Here is a 26,280-nt window from a genome sequence, read left to right on the forward strand (position 1 = left end):
CTTCCCCCCCACTCCGCTCTGGTGGGGAAGCTGGTCCTAATTTCCAACTACTGCTCTGGGAGTCCCTGCTGCCCTCCTGGGGCGTTCCCCTTGGGAACCCCCTACCCCTGGCCACTGGCGCCCCCTTCTGTGAATCTTCCGATTCGCTGGAGAGGCTCATGGAATCCCTCGGACCACTGTCATCTCCTACGCTTCCCTCAGATTCCTCCCCCTCGCTCTCCTCTGCTCCTGAGCTCCTGACAGCAGCATTCTGCGTCGCCATTAGGGGCCTGATCCATTCTCAGGCCCCATCCTGTAGGTGCCCGACAATATTGGCCACCCTTTCCCCGTCATCAGCAAAGTCAGCATGCTGCAGTTCCAAAGCGTACTCTATTTCCGTGCAGAACACGTTATAGTCCTGGGGCTTCCCCCCAAACTTGTGTACCAGTCCTGGCACCTTCCTTGCAATGGGGGTGGGTCTGACATGTGCATTCTGAGCCCACCTTTCGTCCAGCCTCGCCGTCAGTAGAGCCACATGCTGTTCCAAATCTCGGTTCCTCTCCACCAGATCTTGCACTCCAGTTGCTTGCTCCACGGCGCCTGCTCCTCCGGTTTGACTCATGGTGCTGCCTGCCTGTCGCTGTGCACAAGCAACTTCAGGAACTGATGGATTGCTGTAATGGTTATAAAGGGTTGCTCGTGCGTACGTTACCGCCACTACGGGCGAGGTTGCCTAGTTAAACGTGTCCTGGCTGACAGCCCTTCACTCCGTGGCTGTTCAGTCGCTAGCAGAATCCGTCAGTGGGCGTTTTTTGAACCTCTTCCAGCAAAGAAGTTGTTTGACGCCAAGTCTCCTCCTACTCTCCCTGTGCGGAAGTCTTCTGCGCAGGGAGGGAGTGGGCAGAGGAGTGCCCGTGCTCTCCCCACTAATTTCGGGCGAAGAGTCTTGGAGACCCCTCTCCGAATTCCCCATCTGCCCCCCTTCTCTACTGGTGTTGCGCTGATTTCCTTCCCCAGCCGATGAGCTCCCTCTTTCCCTGCTGTGCCCCTCTCCAGCATCGCTCTGGAGCCTTGCCTCCACCTCTGACTCCGATGTCAGTTCCCTGACACCGACAAAATTAGGAACCCTATAGAGGTAGAAGGAAGTCATTAACAACAGGGAATAGAACCAGAGATTAGACATAAATAAGAAAAGTAAGAGTAGCAAGGAGAAATTGATAAGGTGGAGATAAAATGACTTCTTGATGGAAATATATGTTTATAATAATGTCGCTGATGGTTTGTAGTTCTTAAAAAACTGTATGTCTTTGGTAAGATTATTCATTTAACTTTCTATTTAACTATTCATTTAACTTTCTATTTTTTCTATTTCTCAATATGCTTTCTCTTCTTTCCCCCCCTTTTCTATTTTCTATTTTCTTTTTGTGTAAAGTGTTTATTTCATTACAGAACAATACGTTTGTTTTGTGTATTTCTTAATGAGTAGATAAAGATCGTAAAAAAACAATCCATCATTTTGTCCTCTGAGTTTATACATTTCATCATATTACACCAGTTTCATCAGAAGGGATCGGCTAGAATCAAGCATGTTTATCTCCAGCTCTGCACCTGCCGCTTAAGCCATTCAAGACTCCAGAAAGTTTTTGTGATGTACCTTATTCCACTTGGAATAATCAAAATTATAGTCATCTCATCTTCTGAAAGCCCAGGAGATAATTCGGGAGATTGCATGAGCCTCAGAAAGAAGCATGACAATATTAATTGCGCTGTGTCTGGGAAAGAAAAAGTTGGTGCCGAGAATATTTCCTGTGTTGGAGACAGACTGAGTCAAGATGCAGAGCTGGTGACAGAGGGGTGTGCCTGCCTTGGGCTTCCTAGTTCCAAAGGTAGAGTTGAACACCACCCAGACTGGGAAAGCCCACCCAGTCTGGCCTTGCAAGAGTCTTTGGGTTCTTCTGCTTTGCCTCCTTGGCAGGTAAGAGGAGGAGGAGGCAGAGCCAGAATGAGATCCCTGCTCCTTCTGTTGCTGCTTCTGCTGCTCATGATGCCCTTTGGAGTCTGTGGGAACCACAAGGCGAAATGCCCCTTGAATCTGGTCAGGGATGAAATGGAAGCTCGCAATTACTACCGGCCTGGATACTTTCTCATCAGTGGGATCATATCTCCAAAACGCTTTCATACAGAAACTCCATACAACTTTTCTCAGACACCCTTCGCCAGCACTGAAGAGTATGTACTTCACAGTTTCCTGGTCCTCCAGTCCTTGTAATGGTTCCTGTTTATCAAGGAAAGAGCCCCTTTCTCAGGGCTGGGGAGCCAAGGCTGTCCTCGTGTTGCAGGTCTACCATGCCCTGACCATTGGTCTTGCTGGCTGGGGTGGACAGGAGCTGGGGAGTCCAGTAAAAGTTTCCACACAAACCTCTCCTATTTCAATGTTCCCTGGGTCTTCCTTAGTGAAACACTCTCCTACCTTTGATTCTGCGTTGCTTTTAGTAGATTGCAAGGATGCCAATCAATCTGGTCAGGAGTCAAAAGGATGCCATGAATTTTCCCACCTCCATGAAACTCAGGCAATTTCCAAGGCTCAAGGGTTTTATTCAATATTATTCCATTTGGACAATTCAGAAACTGTTGTTAGGGAATGCTACAGTTTTTCAAATGGAATTTAAGATCCTCTGGGTGATGTTTGGTGGCTGAAGAGCAGAAAAGATGTGCTTTAATTGAAATGATCTTAGGGAGGAGGTGGATGTCAGGGAACTGCCATCGGAGCCAGAGGGAGAGAGGGGGCTCCAGAGGGATTCCGGAGAGCGTCCCGGGATGGAGAGAAGCAGCCCATCTTCTGGGGAAGGAAATCAGCGTAGCACCAGTGGAGAAGGGGGGCAGATGGGGGAATCGGCGAGGTGGTCCCATGACTCCTCGCCGGAGACCAGCGGGGAGAGCACGGGTCCTCTGCTGCCCACACCCTCCTTGCGCAGAAGGCTTCCGCGCAAGGAGAGTAGGCGGAGACTAGGCGTCAAAGAGCTTCTTTGCTGGAAGAAGTTCAAGAAACGCCCATTGACGGATTCTGCCAGCGATTGAGACAGCCACGGGCGAGTGGCGGTCCGGACAGAAAAGGTTCACTCAGGCAACCCAGCCAGGTGTGGTGCCGGTTTACGCACGAGCAACCCCTAGAACCATTACACTCAAGCAATTTCCAAGCGGCTAAAATTATTTTATGTTTATTCTATTTGGATCATTGGTGAAAAACCTTAGCACAGTTCTCTTGACACAAGACCACAGGAGACCTACAGCCCACCATGGGCTACATTAAAGGTTTCCTCCTCCAATCCCAGCACTTTTTCCTTTCTGTCACTGTCTTTTTAAAAATAATTAGAAGCGTTTTAAGAAACTCTTGAAAATGGGTGGATTTTTATGGGTGGAACGATATGCTTCAAATAAAATGATTATATAAAATAATACAGACCAGGGTGTGTCCTCATTGGTGGAGTCACTGATCCAAACATGGGCAAAATTATAGATTTTACCACACACTCAAACAAGAAAGCCACCAGGCCTCAATTGTAACTAAAAGGGGACTGAGGTATTTGGTGCTTCCCCTCCTTCAATCAAATGGTCTCTTATCTACCTATAGTCTAGCCCCTTGGAAGAAGACAAAGACCACTGCAGCAAAAGCAGCGCTTGCAGCAACTTCCCAGTATATCACACATTTTGAGGGGCGCCTTCATTTCTTACTCATAAAACCATAGTAGAATAGAATCATAGAGTTGTAGAGATGGAAGGAACCCGGAGGAATCTCACCTGAAGCATCCATGACACATGGTCACCTTCGGAGGGAGTCTCTTCCACTGTTGAACAGCTCTGTGTGCTGTTTGCATCAAAGCTCCGGTCAGGGAGCAGATATCTCCAAATTTTTGTTCTATGCTAGACAGGAAAAGGTTTTATATTAATGCAAAAGGATAAATAAATACTAATCTGTGTGGATCATATAATGTTTGCTCCCTCCCATTAATATGAATATAATTTTCACTCTTTTTAAAGAATTCATTTCTTGCAGGGAGGCAACTACATCCTACTTTCAAACTTTGTCTTTCCTGTTCACCATTCAAGAGATCAACCAGGATCTCAGGCTCTTACCGAACATCACCCTGGGCTACAACCTCTATGAGAACTATTTCGATGCAAGGATGACTTCAGACGCCATGCTAGAGCTGCTTGGAGGCAGTGGATGCAATATTCCCAATTATCACTGTGGAGAACAGAATCACCTGCTGGCTGTTCTTGAAGGAGGCAACACTGTCATCTCAAGAGTGATTTCAGCCTTGTCAGGCATCTACAAAATCCCACAGGTAAGTAATGGGAGAGCATGGAGGGAAAGAGAATTTCAACTGCGTAAAATACTACTTTCTCTTTGGAGGAGTCAAGTGGGGATATTTTTAAAAATGGGAAAATCCTGAGCTATGGATCCAACATCCCTTTTTCAAAACTGAGCCTTCACCAACTTGACACCTCCAGATGTTTCAGACTAAAACTCCCATCAGCCTCAGCCAGCAGAGATTTAGATACCAGTCATTTCATATGATTAAATACCCGTTATGATGAAAGTGGAATAAATTTCTGATCTTTTGCTTTCCTTGCTAGATCAGTTATGGCTTCACTGCCCAGGTTCTCGAAGGTAAAACCCTGTTCCCTTTTGTCTACCGGATGACTCCCAAAGAGGAAAGTCAGTACCAGGGGATTGTTGAATTGCTCCTGCATTTTGGATGGACGTGGATTGGCCTCTTCGCTCCAGACAATGACAGTGGAGAAAGATTTGTGAGCGCTGTGAAACCTCTGATGCTCAGCAAAGGGATCTGCATTGCTTTTTCAAAAAGAGTACCAGAAAATGATCCAGATCAATTTATCAGGCCTGGGGAACCTTTTTTCCTATGGAGAGAAGTTGGGGTATTTTTTTACTATGTAACCAATGTAATGGGAATCATTCTACTCCTGGCAATAAACATTGCATATGAGAAGGAAATAGGGGCAAAAGTCTGGATCACAACAGCTTTGCTAGAAATCAGACCTGGCTTTAACATCCCTCCAAATTTATTCCAGTACCTCCATGGTTCTCTGTACTTTGCAATTCAGACCAGAATAAGGAGCAGCAAAGGTGATAACTATAAATTGCAGACCAATCTTGGGGATTATTTGGATGAAGCATTTCAGTGTTCATATTCAAAGCATCTTTTGTCCATGAAAGGCAGGGTAAGATGCAGAGAGGAGGAGAAACTGGAGCCGTTGCCCCAAGAGGTGCGTGAGAGAGCCGTGTCTTATGACAGCTATGGCACTTACATCCATGTTCAGGCTGTGGCTCAGGCCTTGCATGCTTCGCTTTCATCTAGATCCCAGAGGAGGCTGATGGTGGAGGAAGGAGAGCAATGGGGACCCCAAAGGCTACAGCCGTGGCAGGTATTTCCTTCCCCTTTTTGCAACCTGCAATCCCCTCAGATGCTGATCTTGACTGGGGATAGACCTGTAAAATATCATAGTTAGTATTGGTATTAGTAATAGTAGCATACCGCCCATCATTTCTCTGATAAGAATAGGGACATCCCATTCCATAATGATAATCTGACTGTAGATACCCAGGGCTTTTTTTCTGGGGCTTGGGACTCACTCAAACTCAGTTCTGGCACCTTTCAGGTGGGTACCATTGCCATTCGCAATGGGAGGTATTCCTGGTGAGTTTCAGCACCTTTTTTGCTAGAAATATATCACTGTTTCTACCCCACACATCTTTTTGGGTTGCCTCAGCACTCTGGGCAGCTCCCAAAATAAAGAAATTCATACTAAAATATTAAACATATTAAAATTTCCGATACAGAATTGGACGGCTTACGGGTTGGATAACTCCACATCCGCCAACATTTCTCCAATGAACAAAGGGACATTCTAAGGAAAAGTGGGACATTCCAGGATCAAATGAAAAACTGTCTCTAATTCAGGGACATCCCTGGAAAATTGGGGCACTTGAAGGTTCTGTAGTAATAAAAATGGCTGAATAGGAATTTCAGTCTACATGAGATACACGCAGGCCCCAAATCAGAAGAGGTTGAAGTGAGTAGGACTGAGATATCCATCTTGGCTTCCCGGTTTCTCAGTGCTGGTGCTTTCCCCCTGCCATTCCAGCTTCACCCTTTCTTAAGAGAAATCCGGTGTCTGAATACTTCCAGGGGCAGGCTGTGCTTGGATGAGAACTGGGAGCTGCCAGCGGACTATGATATTATGAACTGGGTGATGTTTCCCAATAAGTCTTGTGTCGTTGTGAAAATTGGGAATATAAGGAGAGAGACGTCTGCTAGCATAAAGATCACCATTTACCCAGAAGCCATTGAGTGGCCCAAGAAATTCAACAAGGTAGGGGGAATCACAGAGAGGGGAGGCTAGGAGATCCTAAATATGATTTTCCTTCAACAACTGCTGCAAAAAGACTATGGTAGATCAGGTTGACCAATGATGTATTGACCGTCCAATAACAACTGCAACCACCACTCCTTCTTTCCACAGCAGCTGAGATAGGAGGGGATTTGGGATGCTCAGAGAAAAGATAGAGCCCAGAGGTCCTCAGAGAAGACACCATCGATTTCCAAGCCAGACAGAGAATTTAAAAATTCTGGACAGAATCTTCGACAGAAAGTACTACGTAGATAAGAAGAAAAAGGAAAACCGCTAGGGAAAAAGGAAAATAACCATTAAAAGCGAACTATTGGGTTTTCATACATGCAGAAGAATGGAAAGTAATTTATTTTAGAAATTATAATTACTAATTTATTGTGGATTTTAAAATTTGTGGAGTAAGCTCACTTGTAGATGTTGCAAACGTTAAACTATTGTACGTGCAGGAATTGAGAAGTGCACAGCTGTTGGTGAAGGATGAGAAGTTAAAAAAAGCAAACCCTATTGTAATATAAGGTTAATGTTAAGGAATGGCACATGAACTAGAAACAACTAGGGAAATAGATCAGCGACAAGAGGAAACTTTGCTTGCCTCAAGAACAGAGTGAGGGAAACGAATACTTGGAAAAGTCATATTAAATGTGTCTTAATTAGCGGTTGAGAGATTATCAGAATCCTGAAATTTGGGGAAATCACATTTCAGACTCCATTGCCATTTTCTTTGAAGATTTATTAAGCAGGGAAGCAGGTAAACGGAGAAGAGGAAAGAGAGTTCTGTGGCGCAAACCTCAGTAGTCCTGAACGAATTATGAAGAACAGGTTATTCTGGTCACCCCAATGGTCAGTGGGGGGTCACCCCAATGGTCAGTGGGGGGTTGAAAGGACCCTGATGAGGGGTCAAAGGCTGCAGTCCAGAGATCAGTTTCAATTCCCCCTATGAGTGAATTACATACCCACAAATACTCCCAACTGTTCCTCTTTGTTGCACCTTCTTGTCTTTCTGCTTAGGCCATACCTCGTTCCAGGTGTACAGAAAGATGTCAACCTGGATATGCCAAGATGGTTCTCGAAGGAAAGCCCGTTTGCTGCTATGCTTGTGCTCGGTGTGCGGAAGGGACCTTCTCCGCCCAGAAAGGTGGGTCACTCCAAGGGGGAATGAATTCCTGGAGAGCGTAAACACAGGGCAGAAATTCAGTCTTACCCACTTTTTGTGAGATTTCTGCAGACATTGGGGAATGTGGATTCTTCCTCGACATCCATAGGATTAATCAACTTTATTACATCCAGGAAGGGAGTTGAAGTCAATGATCATAAGGAATAAATCTCTGGGGTTGAAAGTGGGCAGCTGTGAGAGGAATTCCCAAAAACATTCTTTTTTTTTTATCCCAAGTCACACCAAAAAGGAAATCATTTTGACAGTTATAAAAAATAATGGACAGGTGATGCAAATCAGCCAATTTTTAATAGCAAAAGCACAATGAAAAATAAACAATACTTCATATGAAAATTATTACAATATAATCAATGGACTGTTTTGATCTCACTACTATGAACATTGCATGGAAGCAATAGAAAACTGTTTGCAGTATTTAGCATTCTTATTTCCTGAGGTCCACCACAGAGTTTTTCAATACGTAAAAGAGCATAGATTATTAGGGATGTAAGTGATGCTGCAGCCACTCTTTTTTCTCTTCCCCAGATGCAGAACATTGCACCAAATGCTCAGAATATCACCATTCAAACAAGGACAGAGATCAATGTGTCCCCAAGATTATCATCTTCCTGGCTTATGAAGAATATTTAGGAATGGTTTTAGCTTCCGTTGCCCTCTTCTTATCTATAACAGCAGGCACTGTGTTGGGAATCTTCATTAAATACAAGGACACTCCCATAGTCAAAGCCAACAACCGGGACCTCTCCTACATCCTCCTCATCTCCCTCCTGCTTTCCTTTCTGTCCTCCTTCCTCTTCATCGGGCGCCCAAGGAAAGAGACCTGCCTTCTCCGACAAACGGCCTTCAGCATCATCTTCTCAGTTGCTGTTTCTTCTGTCTTGGCAAAGACCATCACGGTGGTGCTGGCCTTCCTGGCCACAAAGCCCGGGAACAGGGTGAGGAGATGGCTGGGCAAGAGTCTGGCCAACTCCATTGTCATCTCCTGTTCTGGGGGGCAAGTTCTCATCTGCACCATCTGGCTGGCCTCTTCTCCCCCATTCCCAGAGCCCGACATGCGCTCCCAGGTGGAAGACATCATCCTGCAATGCAACGAAGGGTCTGTGGCCATGTTCTACGTTGCCCTCGGCTACCTGGGCTTCTTGGCTGCCACCTGCTTCACGGTGGCTTTCCTAGCCAGAAAGCTGCCCGGCTCCTTCAACGAAGCCAAGCTGATCACCTTCAGCATGCTGGTCTTCTGCAGTGTTTGGGTGTCTTTTGTGCCCACCTACCTGAGCACCAAGGGCAAGTACATGGTGGCCGTTCAGATCTTCTCTATGTTGGCCTCCAGTGCTGGGCTTCTGGGCTGCATCTTCCTTCCCAAGTGCTACATTATTGTGCTGAGGCCTGATCTGAACACAAAGGAGCACCTGACAACCAGAAATTAAGGGAACAGTTGATTCTTAAAATAGTCGATGTTCCTGATGTCCAGAAGTGCATAAAGGAAACACAGTTACTCATCCATGTTGCTCCTTTTCCACCTCTGAAAGACATTATGTTCATTCTTAGCCCAGGTTTTATGTAGTTCTGTTCACATGAACTGTAAGATGGGAGGAAAGTTCTTGGTTCCTTACTTTCTCAAGGATTACAATGAGTCCTGGTGTACTGCCCGTAGTTTGTAAACTATTATCTTTTAATAATTTTGTGTTTGGGGAACTTATATTTATCTCAAAACAAGATAGTCTAGGGGGAGATAGGAGTTAGGTTTTTTAGTCTTTTTGCTTTGCTATTAACCATATCAATTCTGATATTCAACCATACTTTCTTGTTATGTCATTTCTAGATATTCACATACCTGTGCTCCATACTACAGGTATGCTGGATTATTCAGAAGTTCACTTCACATCATTTCATTCTCCTAAACTTTGTATATTAATAAACTGAGAAATTCATTTCAATTCTCTTCCGTAGTCTGCTGGTTTAATTTCTGTATTGTGTAAGATCTGCTTCCTGTTCCAAAGAGTAGCAACTGACCTTAGCCAAGCCTTGACTGGAGTACAATGGATTTTATTGTGTTGTCCAGGATATGACACATTGTGCACTGATGTTGAGTGGATCACCAGATTACGAGTGAGCCAGCAACAAGTTTAGCATTGGAGGGAAGCAAGGAGACGATGCCAGATAGTTGTATTCCCTGCCTGCCAAACCTTTTAAGAGGAAGCATCTTATGCTCAGTCAGGAAGGAAGAGCGAGAGGCCTCCTACTCCTCCAACTCAGGTTCCTCCCATTCAGGCCCCCATTTATAGAGCAAAACCAAGATCAGATGGGAAGTGAAAATAATTGGCAGAACAGCCACTGATGAAGCATTTAGAAGAGGTTAATAAGCCAAGATTGCATCCTACTTAAACTTTCAACACTTCAAATTGGTGGTAAGCTCACTAAGCTCTCAGTCTTATAGCAATTCAACCTGTAGAATTCCAGTGAAGGGTGCAATATAAAATAAATAAATAAAGGTCCAGAGAAAGCTGACTAGTTTATGTATGTATGCAACCACAGCAGCTAGAACTTTATATGCACAGAAATGGAAAGAGTTCCCCACCAAGGAGGAATGGCTTATGAAACTGGGGGAATATGCTGAAATGGTGAAATTACCTGCTAAAATGACCATCCAAAATGATGGATTGTTTAAAGAAGAATGGAGACCACGGATATATTATCTGTCAAACCATCATCCATACATGAAGTCAAAGGCAGAGGATTATTGAAATACGAAATCGGGGCTTACATAATAAAAGCATATATATTTTAAAACATCTGATAAAAAGGAGTAATAAAAACAAACATCGAGAAAGGAGAGGTGGGGAGTCAAGAAGAAATTATGTATTTATTTTTTACAAATTGTATAAGAAGAAAGGTGTTTTGGAATATATATGGAGACTTTATTAAATTTATTGTTATAAAAATATATATTTTCGTTAAGGATCCACACAGATTCTTAGGAAGTTGAGGTAATTTGAGTCTGTTTTATTATTTTAACTTTTTGTATGTTCTGAAGTAAGTGTGTAAACTTTTTATGATTGTTACATAAAGCGCTTTGGTAGTTATTGGCCTAACCCTGTGGTACGTGGATTTTATGCAAGAGATGAAATGAGTAAGTAAGAAAGAAGTAAATATTAATAAATAAATTGATAAAGAATAATAAAACTGCTAGAATGCTAGCCTGGTGCAACGGGCTTGGCGCCTCAGTTACCGCTCGCGCCGAAGTGCCTGCTCTTTCTTACATATATTGCCCCCACCTCACTCAACCACCCTTAAAACCAATGCTAACTATCCCAGAGTATTCTGTAGGGGACCTGGGTGTGGGGGATAACCAGTGAGCTGGAGTCTCAAGCAGATGTTTTTGAAATAACAATAAAGATTTATTTTAAAACAAGGTAGTTCAATACAAGTGGAGAAACTTAGGTTACTTCAATAATAATACGCTACTTCAATTCATTTTCACAGGTTTCAGCTTTATAGTTTGGTTCCTTTCTAAGGTGGTACTTTCCTTCAGTTAAAGGTAAAGGGACTCCTAATAGTTAAGTCCAGTCGTGGGTGACTCTGGGGTTGCGGCGCTCAACTCGCTTTATTGGCCGAGGGAGCCAGCGTTTGTCCGCAGGTCATGTGGCCAGCATGACTAAGCCACTTCTGGTAGGGGGAATCACAGAGAGGGGAGGCTAGAAGATGCCAGCTTTCCTTGAACAACTGCTGCAAAATGACTATATCAGGTTGACCAATGATGTCTTGACCGTCCAATAACAGCTGCAACGGCCACTCCTTCTTTCCACAGCAACTGAGATAGGAGGCAAATTTGGGATGCTCACAGAAAGCATAGAGCCCAGAGGTCCTTAGAAAAGACACTATCTATTTCCGAGCCAGACTGAGAATTTAAGAATTCTGAATAGAATCTTTAACCAAATGGACTACATAGATAAGAAGGAAAGGGAAAGCCTCCTTCCTCTTCATTGGGCGCCCAAGGAAAGAGACCTGCTTTCTCCGACAAACGGCCTTCAGCATCATCTTCTCAGTTGCTGTTTCTTCTCTTTTCGCAAAGACCATCACGGTGGTGCTGGCCTTCCTGGCCACAAAGCCTGGGAACAGGCTGAGGAGATGCCTGGGCAAGAGTCTGGCCAACTCCATTGTCATCTCCTGTTCTGGGGGGCAAGTTCTCATCTGCACCATCTGGCTGGGCTCTTCTCCCCCATTCCCAGAGCCCGACATGCGCTCCCAGGTGCAAGAGATCATCCTGCAATGCAATGAAGGGTCTGTGGCCATGTTTTACGTTGCCCTCGGCTACCTGGGCTTCTTGGCTGCCACCTGCTTCACGCTGGCTTTCCTAGCCAGGAAGCTGCCTGGCTCCTTCAACGAAGCCAAGCTGGTCACCTTCAGCATGCTGGTCTACTGCAGTGTTTGGGTGTCTTTTGTGCCCACCTACCTGAGCACCAAGGGCAAGTACATGGTGGCCGTGCAGATCTTCTCTATGTTGGCCTCCACTGCTGGGCTTCTGGGCTGCATCTTCCTTCCAAAGTGCTACATTATTGTGCTGAGGTCTGATCTGAACACAAAGGAGCACCTGACAACCAGATATTAAGGGGACATATGATTCTTAAAATATTCCATGTTCCTGATGTCCATACGTGCCTGTAATGGTTACAAGGGGTTGCTTGTGCGTAAGTTGCCGTCACTGCTGGCTAGATTGCCTGGTTAACCTTGCCTTGGCTGACAGCCCTTCACTGCGTGGCTGTTCAGTCGCTCGCAATATCGGTCAGTGGGCGTTTCTTAAACTTCTTCCAACACAAAAGTTCTTTTACGCCCAGTCTCCTCCTACTCTCCCTGCGCGGAAGTTTTCTGCGCAGGGATGGTGTGGGCAGAGGAGTGCTCGTGCCCTCCTCACTAGTCTCCTGTGAAGAGTCCTGGAGCCTTCCCTCTGCTTCCTCCCTCTCCCCTCTGGTGTTACGCTGATTTCCTTCCCCCGCAGATGAGCTGCCTTTCTTCCTGCTGGGACCCTCTCCGGCATCGCTCTGGAGCCTTGCCTCCACCTTTGGCTCCGATGGCAGTTCCCTGACATCCACCTCCCCTCCAGGACCCCCTCCACCCCCGGCCCGACCTTCTGATCCAACCCTGTGTCTTTCCTCGGCCGGCGATGTGGGGAATCCCCTGAAGGAGCTATCGCCATCCTCTGAGGATTCAAGATCCGATTCCCACCCACTCCGATCTCTTCCCGCGGGGCGGGCCTCCCAATCTGATTCCTCTTCTTCTGACACCTCCCCTCCCTCCCCTTTGGAGGCAGGGAAACCTAAAAAGTTCTCTTCGTCGTCTGTGGTTCCAAATTCTTCCTCCCAGAATCGCGCTAGTGGTTTCGGTTTGCGCAGGAACAGGCTGTGGAATTCTCCCACCAGATAGTCGTCGTTGATCGACTCAGCGGGGACCCAAGTGTTTTCTGACCTGGGTTCTCCCTCCCAAGCCACCAAGTACTCCACCTGGCGGCCCCGCCACCTTGAATTGAGTATTTCTGTGGCTTGGTTGCGATGTTCCCTTTCCTCTACCTGTGGGTGGGTGGTGACTCCTCCCTCCCGCCCCGGAAATTCCCGACCCTCTCGGTAAGGGGAGAGTAAGGACCTGTGGAACACTGGGTGTATCTTCATACTGTTAGGCAACTTGAGCTTGAATGCCTTGGGTAGACAACCACACTTGAGCTTGAAACCCTTGGGTAGACAACCACACTTGGTCTCCCACCCGTATCGCCTCCCCCTCTCTTTGGTGCTTGTCCGCCTTCCTTTTGTAAACCTTTTTGGCCCGCTCCAGGTTCATTTTGAGTTGCTGGTGCAAAGCTTCCATTTCTTCTACAAACTGCTCTGTCGCAGGCACACTCCATGCTTCCTCCCCCCTCCCAGGGATGGCCCTGGGGTGACACCCATAATTGGCCATGAACGGGCTCATTCCCGTGGACACATGTTCAGCGTTATTGTACGCAAATTCAGCCAGCGCTAGTTTCTCTACCCAATCGTTCTGTCTCTCGCTGACGTAGCAGCGTAGGTATTGCTGTAAAATACTGTTCGCTCTCTCTGCTTGCCCGTTAGTTTCCGGGTGTCTCGCCGTCGAGAACCCCACCTCCACTTGCAGCAAGCTCATGAGCTTCCTCCAGAACCGTGAAGTAAATTGTTTCCCGCGATCTGAGATGACCCTCAAGGGAGCCCCGTGCAGCCTGAAGATGTGATCAACAAACAACCTGGCTGTTTCCTCTGCCGTTACTGCATGCGAGCAAGCCATGAAATGGCACATTTTGGTCAGCAGATCTACTACTACCATGACTGCCGTCTTCCCTCTGGACTTCGGCAGATCTTTCATAAAATCTATGGATACCACCGGTCTTCCCGGTGTGGGTAAGGGTTCCAGCAACCCTGCTGGGGCAGCTCTCTCCCCGTTTGCCCTTTGGCAGCAGTCGCACCCCCGTACATACTCTCGTACATCTTCCCTTACCTTTGGCCACCAGAATTGCCTGGTGACAAGCAACATGGTCTTGTGTTGACCAAAGTGCCCCGCTGTTGGGTTGTTGTGAAGCTGTTTGAGCACCCTTCCCCTCAAGGTCTCCCCCGGTACGTACATTGCCCCCTTGTAATACAGTAGTCCTTCCTTTTCTTCAAAACCTCTCTGATTTTCCCTCCCTTCCCGGAGTTCCCTGATTTTTGTTTGAGCAAATTCGTCATTGCGAGTCCGCTCGGCCAGTTCGTGTTTCCCAACCAACACTCCCCCCCCACCCATCTGTTCTCTGGGAATACGTGTCTGACTTCCGGCGGTCCCTCTCCTTCCGTGTACTCTGGCTTCCAGGATAGTGCATCTGCTCTTACGTTTTTCTCGAAGAAGAACTTGGAGAACTCCTGTGCCCATCGAATCTGTCTCTGGTTAAGTACTCGAGCAGTCCTCCAGTATTCCAAGTTCTTGTGATCCGTGCACACCTGGATCTTGTGCTGGGCCCCTATTAGCAGATGTCTCCATTGCCGAAATGCTGCATAAATTGCAAGCAGTTCGCGATCATACACCGTGTAGTTTTGCTCCGACTTGCTCAGCTTCCTCGAGAAAAAGGCGCACGGCCTCCAGGTCTGCTCCCCCCCCCGCTGCAACAACAACCCTCCAATGGCCCTGTCTGACGCGTCGGTCTCCAGCCTCATTGGCTTCTGCAGGTCCATGTGCAGGACTTGCTCCTCCGAAGCGAACGCCTTCTTCACTCTTTCGAAGGATTGTTGGGCACTTTCCATCCAGACAAACTTCTTTTTGCTACTGAGACAGTCCGTGGTGGGTGCAGTCAAGTGGGCAAAGTTCTTGATAAATTTCCGGTAGAAGTTGCTGAACCCTAGGAACCTCTGCACATCCTTCCGGGTCTTGAGGGTCTTCCATTCCAGCACTGCCTGCACCTTGCTGGGGTCCATAGCTAGGCCCTTGTCCGACAACTTGTACCCCAGAAATTTGACTTCTCTGGTGTGAAATTGGCATTTCTCCAGCTTGACCCACAACTGGTGCTTCTGTAGTCTCTTTAGCACTTCCCTGACGTCTTTGACATGCTGCTTCTCATTGTCCGAATAGATTAAGACATCGTCTAAAAAGGCTACGCAGTTCTTGTACAGCAGAGACACCAACACATGGTGCATGAAAGCTTGAAAACAGGCGGAGCCTGACTGTAATCCAAATGGCATAACTAGGTACTCAAAGGCCCCCAGGTGGGTGAACATGATGGTTTTCCATTCGTCCCCCTCCCTCATCCTAATCAAGTTGTACGCTCCTCTGAGGTCCAGTTTGGTAAAGATTTTCCCCTGCCTCACCCGTGTTAAAATGTCATCAATCCTGGACATTGGGAAGGTCACGGGTTCTGATACAAGGTTCAAGGCCCTGAAATCTACGACTAATCTGGGCTGATTAGAGTCCTTTTTGTCCACAAAGAACACTGGACTGCCCCCCACCGCCTTTGATTCTCTTATGAAACCTCTTTTCAGGTTCTTGTCAATAAATTCCCGCAACTCCTGCATCTCCCGGTCCGACATGGCATACAGCTTACCCACCGGCAGCTGAGCCCCTGGGAGTAAGTTGATTTGGCAGTCAAAGAGCCTATGGGGTGGTAGCCTATCCGCCTCCTTCTCACTGAAGACCTCCTGCAGGTCAGCATATTGTGGTGGCACCTCCCCTTTTGGCTCCACCGCCATCCCTGCCACCCTGGCCACCGTCATCCTTGGGGTTTCCCCTCCTAGACAGTGTTCTAAAACAGTGAGCTGACCCAAAGGTGACCGTCCGCTGATGCCATGCCACTACTGGATCATGTAGTGCCAGCCAGCTCATCCCTAATATTATTGGGGGTCCTGCCAGTGTGGCCACGTGAAAGGCAATGGTCTCCGTGTGCCTGGAAACCCTCATTCTCATTGGTGGGGTCTGATGCGTCACCTCTCCTCCCAGAAGTTCCCTGCCATCTATGGCTGTCACTTGCAGGGGGAAATCCAGGGGCAGTAGGTGGAGTTGGTGCTCTAGAGTGAAGTCCTTGCTGAAGAAATTGCACGAGCTGCCTGAATCCAGCAGCCCCTTCACCTTGACGGGGTGCCCGTTTGGGAGTTCTAGCACCACTTCTATGGCTATAGCTGCTTTGGGGGGGGTCTGGCTGGGGCACTTCTATTGGTTGCTGGCCTGGCTGCTGTGCCCGCTGAGTGGCAGCCAAGCGTTGGCGTTTCCCTGCGCCTGCCCCTTTCCCCCCTCCTCCTCACAACCAGCAGCTCCCACCATCCCTTGCCAGGCCTTTCTTTGTGGGCAGACCCTGGCAAAATGTCCTGGCCGTTGGCAGAGGAAACACTTCTTTGTGGTTTTCCAATCCTTTCCCTCCTTCTTGCGATTTCCACTGAGGTTTGAAACCTCGCGCACGGACGCGCCCCCCATCAATTTCCATTGGCTCAACCGGCTGGGAAGGCTGCCTTGGCATTTCAGGAATGCGGTAGTCATGGCAACATTCTGCTCTCCCCTCCCACTTTTCCAGAGCCCGCGCTTCCTGTCTTACTCCAATCGCAAGCACAGTCTTGGTCAGCTCATCCATCGATTGCGGGGGGGGGGCGCGCGGGAAAGCTCGTCCTTCGTGGCTGGGGACAACCCCTCCTCAAACAGCATTTGAATGGGTTCAGAGCCTAGATCCCACCCCAGCCGGTGTATCAACATCGCAAAACGCGACCAGTTGTCTCTAACTCAGTGTTTCCCAACCTTTTTTGGGCAAAGGCACACTTGTTTCATGAAAAAAATCTCGAGGCACACCACCATGCCAGATGGGGAAAGGTCATTTTTACTTATGTAAAAAAAAATAAAAAAATAGTAACAGCATAGAAGGTAATGGTTATCTCTTTGATGTCTGATGGGAGGGCATTCCACAGGGCGGGCGCCACTACTGAGAAGGCCCTCTGCCTGGTTCCCTGTAACCTCACTTTTCACAGTGAGGGAATTGCCAGAAGGCCCTTGGCACTGGATCTCAGTGTCTGGGCTGAACGATGGTGACGGAGACGCTACTTCAGGTATACTGGACCGAAACCGCTTAGGGCTTTAAAGGTCAGCACCAACACTTTGAATTGTGCTCGGAAAGGTACTGGGAGCCAATGTAGGTCTTTCAAGACTGTCGTTACGTGGTCTCGGCGGCAGGTAGCAGCGCTCACAGCTTACGGACTGCACCGTGTAACAGGTGTCTGGCCCAGCAGCCTAAGGCGGACAAGCCACTGAAACAGGCATTCAGAATCCATTCATTTCATAAAACCTGCAGGGCTCAATCTCTGTGTTTGTGTATGTGTGTGTTTCTGTTTTGCCCAAGGGTCTGGGGGTGGGAGAGAGCTCTTTAGCATGATGCTTTTAAAACAATTAAATTATCAACGAACAAACCTGATGATACGAATAGCAACGTCAGGTGCTACGGGGGGGGAGGGGGCCTACTCGGAAGTAAATACTGCGTCCAGGCGCAATTAGCGCTGATTTAAGGTGCACCAAGACTGCCTAAAAACCTCACCAAAGATATGCAACAAAGCGCTTCGTTGCAGAGGGGAGAGTTTGTGCACCGTGGAGGCTGGAGGGCTTCTATTCTACATGCGGGGGTTGGGGGGGCGAGGAAAATGTGCTCCGTGGGGGGGGGGAAGGCAAGAAAAGGAGCTGAGCTCTAACTATAGGCTCCGACGCTTGAGCACGCCCGACTCGGTGGGGCGGACCACCCTCTCTCCTGGAGGAGGAGGAGGAGATTCCCATCCACGGCGTGGCCTCCCGCGCTCCTGAACGGGAAATCTCTGCAGCCCAAGACTCTCCGCGAGGCAGCTCCTCCCTTCCTGCCTTGAGCCGCCGCCAGCCGCGCCCCCCTCCCCAGTTATCTGCTGCCTGCCAAGCCCCGCCCCTCTTCATTGTCCTCCCCTTCTGTTTATTCCCCTTCCTCCATCCCTCGCTTTTTTCCCTCTCTTTCCTTTTTTTAAAAAAATATTTTCTCTTCCCCTTCTTTTTTCCCACCCTTTCTTTTTTCTCTTTCTCCCCCCCCTCCCCGCCCTCCTGGGTTAAAGGATTTGAGCAATGGGTCTGGAGGTGGAGCTCGTCGGAGGATTAGCCCGACTCGCCCGCCTCCCTCCCACGGCACACTAGGCAACGTCCGGCGGCACACTAGTGTGCCGCGGAACACCGTTTGGGAAACACTGCTCTAACTGATAGACTTCCTTGCTTGCACCCCATCAAATCCCGTCTAGTCACACTTTGCTCCACTTGACTGGAATACATTGCTTCCATTTCCTGATAGAATTTCCTAAGCTCCTTCAAGGCAGCATTCTGCGTCGCCATTAGGGACCTGATCCATTCTCGGGCCCCATCCTGTAAGTGCCCGACAATATTGGCCACCCTTTCCCCGTCATCAGCAAAGTCAGCATGCTGCAGTTCCAAAGCGTACTCTATTTCCGTGCGGAACACGTTATAGTCCTGGGGCTTCCCCCCAAACTTGTGTACCAGTCCTGGCACCTTCCTTGCAACGGGGGTGGGTCTGACATGTGCATCCTGACCCTGCCTTTCGTCCAGCCTCGCCGTCAGTAGAGCCACATGCTGTTCCAAATCTCGGTTCCTCTCCACCAGATCTTGCACTCCAGCTGCTTGCTCCACGGCGCCTGCTCCTCCAGTTTGACTCATGGTGCTGCCTGCCTGTCGCTGTGCACAAGCAACTTCAGGGACTGACGGATTGCTGTAATGGTTATAAGGGGTTGCTCGTGCGTAAGTTACTGCCACTACGGGCGAGGTTGCCTAGTTAAACGTGTCCTGGCTGACAGCCCTTCACTCCGTGGCTGTTCAGTCGCTCAGTGGGCATTTTTTGAACCTCTTCCAGCAAAGAAGTTGTTTGACGCCAAGTCTCCTCCTACTCTCCCTGCGCGGAAGTCTTCTGCGCAGGGAGGGAGTGGGCAGAGGAGTGCCCGTGCTCTCCCCACTAATTTCGGGTGAAGAGTCTTGGAGACCCCTCTCCGAATTCCCCATCTGCCCCCCTTCTCTACTGGTGTTGCGCTGATTTCCTTCCCCAGCCGATGAGCTCCCTCTTTCCCTGCTTGCCCCCTCTCCAGCATCGCTCTGGAACCTTGCCTCCACCTCTGACTCCGATGTCAGTTCCCTGACACAGACAAAACAAGAATGGCATTTAAAGCTATGAGAATATCTGGAATTAGTTAAACTAACAGAATCAATAAGAAATCATTCGGGAAATAAAATAAAAAAAGAATTAGATGTTTTTAAAAATTACATGATGAAATATGTTTCCCATGATTACTCTTGGTTGAGCACAGACTAAATTCCACAGAGTTAAGAGAATGGTCTTTTGTAGAATAAGAACAGACACAGAAATTTTCAGAAATGAGGAATTAGGAACCTTATAGAGGTAGAAGGAAGTCATTAACAAATCAGGGAATAGAACCAGAGATTAGACATAAATAAGAAAAGTAAGAGTAGCGAGGAGAAATTGATAAGGTGGAGATAAAAGGACTTCTTGATGGAAATATATGTTTATAGTAATGTCGCTGATGGTTTGTATTTCTTAAAAAACTGTGTCTTTGATAAGATTCTTCATTTAGAAAGCTTTTGCAGATGACCTGGTTTTGACGTTACAGGAGCCAGAATCTAGTACGAAAAGGGTATTAGAACTGATTCAAGAATTTGGTCATGTGGCAGGATTTAAGCTGAACAAGTCAAAAACTAAGGTTTTAGAGAAAAATTTAACACCAATGGAAAAAGAAAGGTTTCAGAATGAGACAGGTTTGACTGTGGTTAAGAAAGTGAAATACCTGGGGATTAATATGACAGCAAAAAAAAATTGAATTTATTTAAAGATAATTATGAGAAATGTTGGTTAGAAGTTAAAAAAGATTTAGAAATTTGGTCAAAATTGAAGCTTTCCTTGTTGGGTCAAATTGCAGCTATAAAGATGAATGTATTGCCAAAAATGTTATTTTTGTTTCAAACTTTGCAGATTGTGGACAAGATGGACTGTTTCAAGAAGTGGCAGAGAGATATTTCTAGATTTGTCTGGCAGGGCAAAAAGCCCAGGATAAAATTTAAAATACTAACTGATGCAAAGGAAAGAGGTGGGTTTGCCCTGCCAGACATTAAACTTTACTATGAATCAGCAGCATTCTGCTGGTTGAAAGACTGGCTGCTTCTTGAGAACACTGACATTTTGGATTTAGAAGGTTTTAACAACGTTTTTGGGTGGCATGCATATTTGTGGTACGACAAGGTTAAAGCACATAAAGCATTTAAAAACCATATTGTCAGGAAAGCATTGTTTAATGTCTGGACAAGATACAAAGATCTATTGGAAAACAAAACCCCAAGGTGGTTGTCACCTATGGAAGCAAAGGCTTTGAAAAGACTCAATATGGAGGCCAAATGGCCGTAATATTGGGAGATATTAAAACAAGAAGGAGATACATTGAAATTGCAGAGTTTTGAGAAACTAAAAGACAAAGTGTGAGATTGGTTGCATTATCATCAAATTAGAGAGGCCTATAATTTGGACAAAAAAATGGGCTTCCAGGTGGAAAAATCAAAATTGGAAACAGAACTGTTAGAACCTAAAACTAAGATACTATCAAGAATGTATAACTTGCTGTTAAAATGGAATACACAGGATGAAACGGTTAAATCAGCTATGATTAAGTGGGCGCAAGACATTGGTCATAACATTATGTTTGCTGACTGGGAAAAGTTGTGGACCACCGGTATGAAATTTACGGCATGTAATGCCCTAAGAGAGAATATTATGAAAATGATTTACAGGTGGTACATGACCCCAGTCAAGCTTGCAAAAATTTATCATTTGCCTGATAATAAATGTTGGAAATGTAAAGAAACTGAGGGTACATTCTTCCACCTTTGGTGGACGTGCCCAAAGATTAAGGCTTTCTGGGAAATGATCTTGTCAGGGAACTGCCATCGGAGCCTAGAGTGGAGGTAAGGCTCCCCAGTGACGCTGGAGAAGGAACCAGCAAGGGGGGGGGAGAGAGAGCATCTCCTCTGGGGAAGGAGATCAGCGTGACTCCAGAAAGAGAGGAGAGTCTGAGAGGGTTTCGGAGGGAGGGCCTGACTAACCCAGTGCCAGTAAATAAGGGAGTACGCCAGGGTTGTATTTTAGCGCCTCTTCTTTTTAACTTATTTATCAGTGATATGAGGAACCCATTAGCTGTTTCACAAAAATTTATCCACACCCCCGTATAGCAGATTACCGTTGTCCTTTACTTCTCTATGCAGATGATGCGGTACTACTCTCTTACTCCAGAGTGGGTTTAAGGAGGGCACTAAAGATTTTTGCGACATATTGCCACTCTAATCATCTGTCTATCAACCACACCAAGTCCAAAGTACTGATATTTTCAAGGAGTCGAAAACTTTATCCATGGAAAGTGGAGGGCACGAAAATCGAACCAGTACATAAATTTAAACATTTAGGAATTTATTTTCAACATAATTTAGGGTGGAAAGCGCACGTTGAATATCTTCAAAACAAGACAAAAGCCCTATCACACTCCGTCCTCCGTTTCTTCTACTCTGAGGGGGCCTTATTCATCCCTGCGGCCTTGAAAGTGTATAGCATTAAAGTGATGGCCACAATGGCCTATGCCGCACCTTTATGAGCTGCCTTTGCAAATCTCTCACCTTTAGAGACACTTCAAAGCCAATTCTTACGCCGACTTCTAAAATTACCGACATGCGTAAGTAATGCGGCTATTCGTCCCGAACCACTATCTCATTCAATGCATGTGGCGAGATGACTTCACAAATTTGTGGTCAGGGAAAATCCATGCCATATTGCTGTCTTATGAGATCTCGCCCACAGAATTGCTCAAACTGGATCTAACTGTGGCAAAAAGGTGTCTAAATCAAAGGCTGGATGATGCGGAGCTCTTCCAAAATTTCGTAGCTGGTGGTGGAGCCTGCTCGCCGTTAAATTTCGGCATAACCCCTATCTACCGCGCTCCGTCCTACTTAACATTGCTTATGGCCGCGTCTCACCGATATGCCTTCATTAGAGCTAGGTTCAATGTCTTTCCAACAAACGTGCTGAGACATAGATTCACTAAGGGCCAAGTCCCTTCAATGTGTGCTTGTGAAATGAAAACATCAGAACCTCTACATCATGTTATGTTTATCTGCCCTTTGTACAGTTCAGCCCGTGCTAGTATACTAAACCCCATAATCCAGCCTACGGCTGACAAACCAGTAGACCTACAGCTTGCCTGGGTTCTTCAAGGTGTAGATCCTTATTTTACCCTACAGGTTGCTAAATTCCTAACAGCCGTCCTCTCGTACAAGAGACGGAATGGAATGTTAGCTGATTATTGATAGCTTTAAGAATTTTCTATAATCACAACAGATATCGATTTTAGTGTAGTGCCTAAAATTTTTAATCCTAATCTTAATCCTAATTTTAAACTTTTCTTATGAATGGCTAATATCTGTCCTTATGAGTTGTGAACTGTGTTATATTATTTGTGGTTTGTACGAGTCCGCTGTTTTATTTGATTTGTTTTGTTGTGTTGTGGCTTATGATGGGCGTGAAGCCGAATAAACGAACATTCATTCGGAGGGAGGGCTCAGAGACTCTTCCACCGAGACCAGTGGGGAGGGCGCAGGACCTCCTCTAGGCACGCCCACTCTGCGCAGAAAGCTTCCGCGCAGAGAAGCTAGGCGGAGACTTGGTGTCAAGGAGTTTTTATGTTGGAAGAAGTTCAGGAAACACCCACTGACGGATTCTAGCAGTGATTAAGACAGTCATGGAGAACGGGCTGTCCAGCTAGGGAAAGGTTTAGCCAGAGAACGTAGTCTGGAGCAGTGGCTAATTACGCACAGGCAACCCCAATTCCCTTACAGATCTATAATGAACTGAAAAAGGTATTCAAATATACCTTCCTGAAGAAACCAGAGGCCTTTCTCCTGGGCATGGTCGGCCAATTGGTGCCAAAGAAAGACAGAACATTTTTTATGTACGCAACAACAGCAGCAGCAAGAATACTCATCGCAAAGTATTGGAAGACACAAGATTTGCCCACCCTGGAAGAATGGCAGATGCAAGTGATAGACTATATGGAGATGGCAGAAATGACCGGCAGAATCCGAGACCTGGGAGAAGAGTCAGTGGAAGAGGATTGGAAGAAGTTCAAAGACTACCTGCAGAAACATTGCAAAATTTTTGAATGTTAAAATGATATTGGATATAAAAATAATATGGCATTAGTGACAAAGTTAAAAAGAGTATGCAAAAATGACTAAAAAGAAAAGGGGCGAAAGACTAGAGAAATATTATGTCAAATTTAAATAATATGGCACAAGGGATTAAGTTATAAGGAATAGGTAAGAATCGATTTAAAAAGAGAAGAAAGATCGGAGACATAATAGGTTGAACTATATAGTTATAAATGAGATTTGAAAGAGGGTAAGGATTTCCTGAACTTGATTGGGTAAAGGGGAACACAAAAAAGGGAGGTGTGAGGAAGTCAAGAAAGAGGGTTAAACAAGTATGAAGTCAAAAATCAGATTTTCTCTTTTTTATGTTTTTATTGTCTTTTTTATGTACTTTTTCTTTTGTGTATTCTTTTGTATGTCTGTTTTCTTTTTCTTTGTTGCATGTATTTATGTGCTTTTTTGTAAAACTTTAATAAATATCTTTAAAAAAAGATAAGATTCTTCATTTAACTTTCTTTCTATTTTTTCTATTTCTCGATATTCTTTCTCTTCTTTCCCCCCTTTCTTTTCTATTTTCTATGTTCTTTTTGTGTAAAGTGTTTATTTCATTACAGAACAATATGTTTGATTTGTGTATTTCTTAATGAGTAGATAAAGATCGTAAAAAAACAATCCATCATTTTGACCTCTGAGTTTAGACATCTCATCATATTACACCAGTTTCATCAGAAGGGATCGGCTAGAATCAAGCATGTTTTTCTCCAGCTCTGCACCTGCCGCTTGAGCCATTCAGGACTCCAGAAAGTTTTTGTGATGTACCTTATTCCACTTGGAATAATCAAAATTATAGTCATCTCATCTTCTGAAAGCTCAGGAGATATTTCGAGAGATTGCATGAGCCTTGGAAAGCAACATGGCAATATTAATTGCGCTGTGTCTGGGAAAGAAAAAGTTAGAACAGATGATATTTCCTATGTTGGGGACAGACTGAGTCAAGATGCAGAGCTGGCGAAAGAGGGGTGTGCCTGCCTTGTGCTTCCGAGCTCCGAAGGTAGAGTTGAAAACCACCCAGACTGGCAAAGCCTACCCAGTCTGATCTTGCAAGAGTCTTTGGGTTCTTCTGCTTCGCCTCCTTGGCAGGTAAGAGGAGGAGGAGGAGGCAGAGCCAGAATGAGATCCCTGCTGCTTCTGTTGCTGCTTCTGCTGCTCATGATGCCCTTTGGAGTCTGCGGGAACCAGAAGGCGAAATGCCCCTTGAATCTGGTCAGGGATGAAATGGAAGCTCGCAATTACTACCGGCCTGGATACTTTCTCATCAGTGGGATCATATCTCCAAAACGCTTTCATACAGAAACTCCATACAACTTTTCTCAGACACCCTTCGCCAGCACTGAAGGGTATGTACTTCACAGTTTCATGGTCCTCTCAGGGCTGGGGAGCCAAGGCTGTCCTCGTGTTGCAGGTCTACCATGCCCTGACCATTGGTCTTGCTGGCTGGGGCAGACGGGAGCTGGGGAGTCCAGTAAAAGTTTCCACACAAACCTCTCCTATTTCAATGTTCCCTGGGTCTTCCTTAGTGAAACACTCTCCTGCCTTTGATTCTGCGTTGCTTTTAGTAGAATGCAAGGATGCCAATCAATCTGGTCAGGAGTCAAAAGGAGGCAATGAATTTTCCCACCTCCATGAAACTCAGGCAATTTCCAAGGCTCAAGGGTTTTATTCAATATTATTCCATTTGGACAATTCAGAAACTGTTGTTAGGGAATGCTACAGTTTTTCAAATGGAATTTAAGATTCTCTGGGTGACGTTTGGTGGCTGAAGAGCAGAAAAGATGTGCTTTAAGTGAAATGATGAATAAAATAATATGAATCAGGAGACTTTCTTTTTCGTGGAGTCAGGTCTCTAAAATGTGAAAAGGAATTATCCCTTTTTTCACATACACAACTGGCCTCATTTCTAAGTAGTGAGATGTTTGATGTTGCTTCACTTGGAATCCATAGGTACCTGTTTCCTATCCCAGAGGGAGGCATGAAACTCAATGTCAGGGAACTGCCATCGGAGCCAGAGGGAGAGAGGGGGCTCCAGAGGGATTCCGGAGAGCGTCCCGGGATGGGGAGAAGCAGCCCATCTTCTGGGGAAGGAAATCAGCCTAGCACCAGTGGAGAAGGGGGGCAGATGGGGGAATCGGCGAGGTGGCTCCATGACTCCTCGCCAGAGACCTGCGGGGAGAGCACGGATCCTCCGCTGCCCACACCCTCCTTGCGCAGAAGGCTTCCGCGCAGGGAGAGTAGGCGGAGACTAGGTGTCAAAGAGCTTCTTTGCTGGAAGAAGTTCAAGAAACGCCCACTGACAGATTCTGCCAGCGATTGAGACAGCCACGGGTGAGAGGCGGTCCAGAAGAAAAGGTTCACTCAGGCAACCCAGCCAGGTGTGGCGCCGGTTTACGCACGAGCAACCCCTAGAACCATTACACTCAAGCAATTTCCAAGCTGCTAAAATTATTTTATGTTTATTCTATTTGGATCATTGGTGAACAACCTTAGCACAGTTCTCTTGACACAATACCACAGGAGACCTACAGCCCACCATGGGCTACATTAAAGGTTTCCTCCTCCAATCCCAGCACTTTTGCCTTTCTGTCACTGTCTTTTTAAAAATAATTAGAAGCATTTTAAGAAACTCTTGAAAATGGGTGGATTTTTATGGGTGGAATGATATGCTTCAAATAAAATGATTATATAAAATAATACAGACCAGGCTGTGTCCTCATTAGTGGAGTCACTGATCCAAACATGGGCAAAATTATAGATTTTACCACATACTCAAACCTGAAAGCCACCAGGCCTCAATTGTAACTAAAAGGGGACTGAGGTGTTTGGTGCTTCTCTTCCGTCAATAAAATGGTCTCTTATCTACCTATAGTCTAGCCCCTTGGAAGAAGACAAAGACCACTGCAGCAAAAGCAGCGCTTGCAGCAACTTCC

The 26,280-nt window shown here is 46.3% G+C and overlaps 2 protein-coding genes across 2 annotated transcripts in view; both read left to right on the plus strand.

Moving 5' to 3' along the window:
- Window positions 1-1,154: 1,154 nt before the first annotated feature.
- The window catches only part of LOC309360980 (vomeronasal type-2 receptor 26-like), a 45,010-nt gene continuing 19,884 nt past the window's right edge, over window positions 1,155-26,280 (plus strand). The window contains exons 1-2 of the mRNA XM_081895993.1: window positions 1,155-1,289; window positions 23,789-24,693. Coding sequence (XP_081752119.1) covers window positions 24,110-24,693 — 584 coding nt within the window. The 5' untranslated portion in view covers window positions 1,155-1,289; window positions 23,789-24,109. The remainder of the gene's footprint in view (window positions 1,290-23,788; window positions 24,694-26,280) is intronic.
- On the plus strand, window positions 1,388-9,158 carry LOC309360989 (vomeronasal type-2 receptor 26-like). Its single transcript, XM_081896000.1, has 6 exons — window positions 1,388-2,208; window positions 4,034-4,325; window positions 4,618-5,427; window positions 6,148-6,375; window positions 7,423-7,549; window positions 8,114-9,158. Exons 1-6 carry the CDS (start codon window positions 1,628-1,630, stop codon window positions 9,010-9,012), a joined length of 2,937 nt encoding a protein of 978 aa, XP_081752126.1. The 5' UTR covers window positions 1,388-1,627; the 3' UTR covers window positions 9,013-9,158.

This window comes from Podarcis melisellensis (genome assembly GCF_964234715.1).
Source record: "Podarcis melisellensis genome assembly, chromosome: 18".
In the NCBI taxonomy this organism is placed as follows: domain Eukaryota; kingdom Metazoa; phylum Chordata; class Lepidosauria; order Squamata; family Lacertidae; genus Podarcis; species Podarcis melisellensis.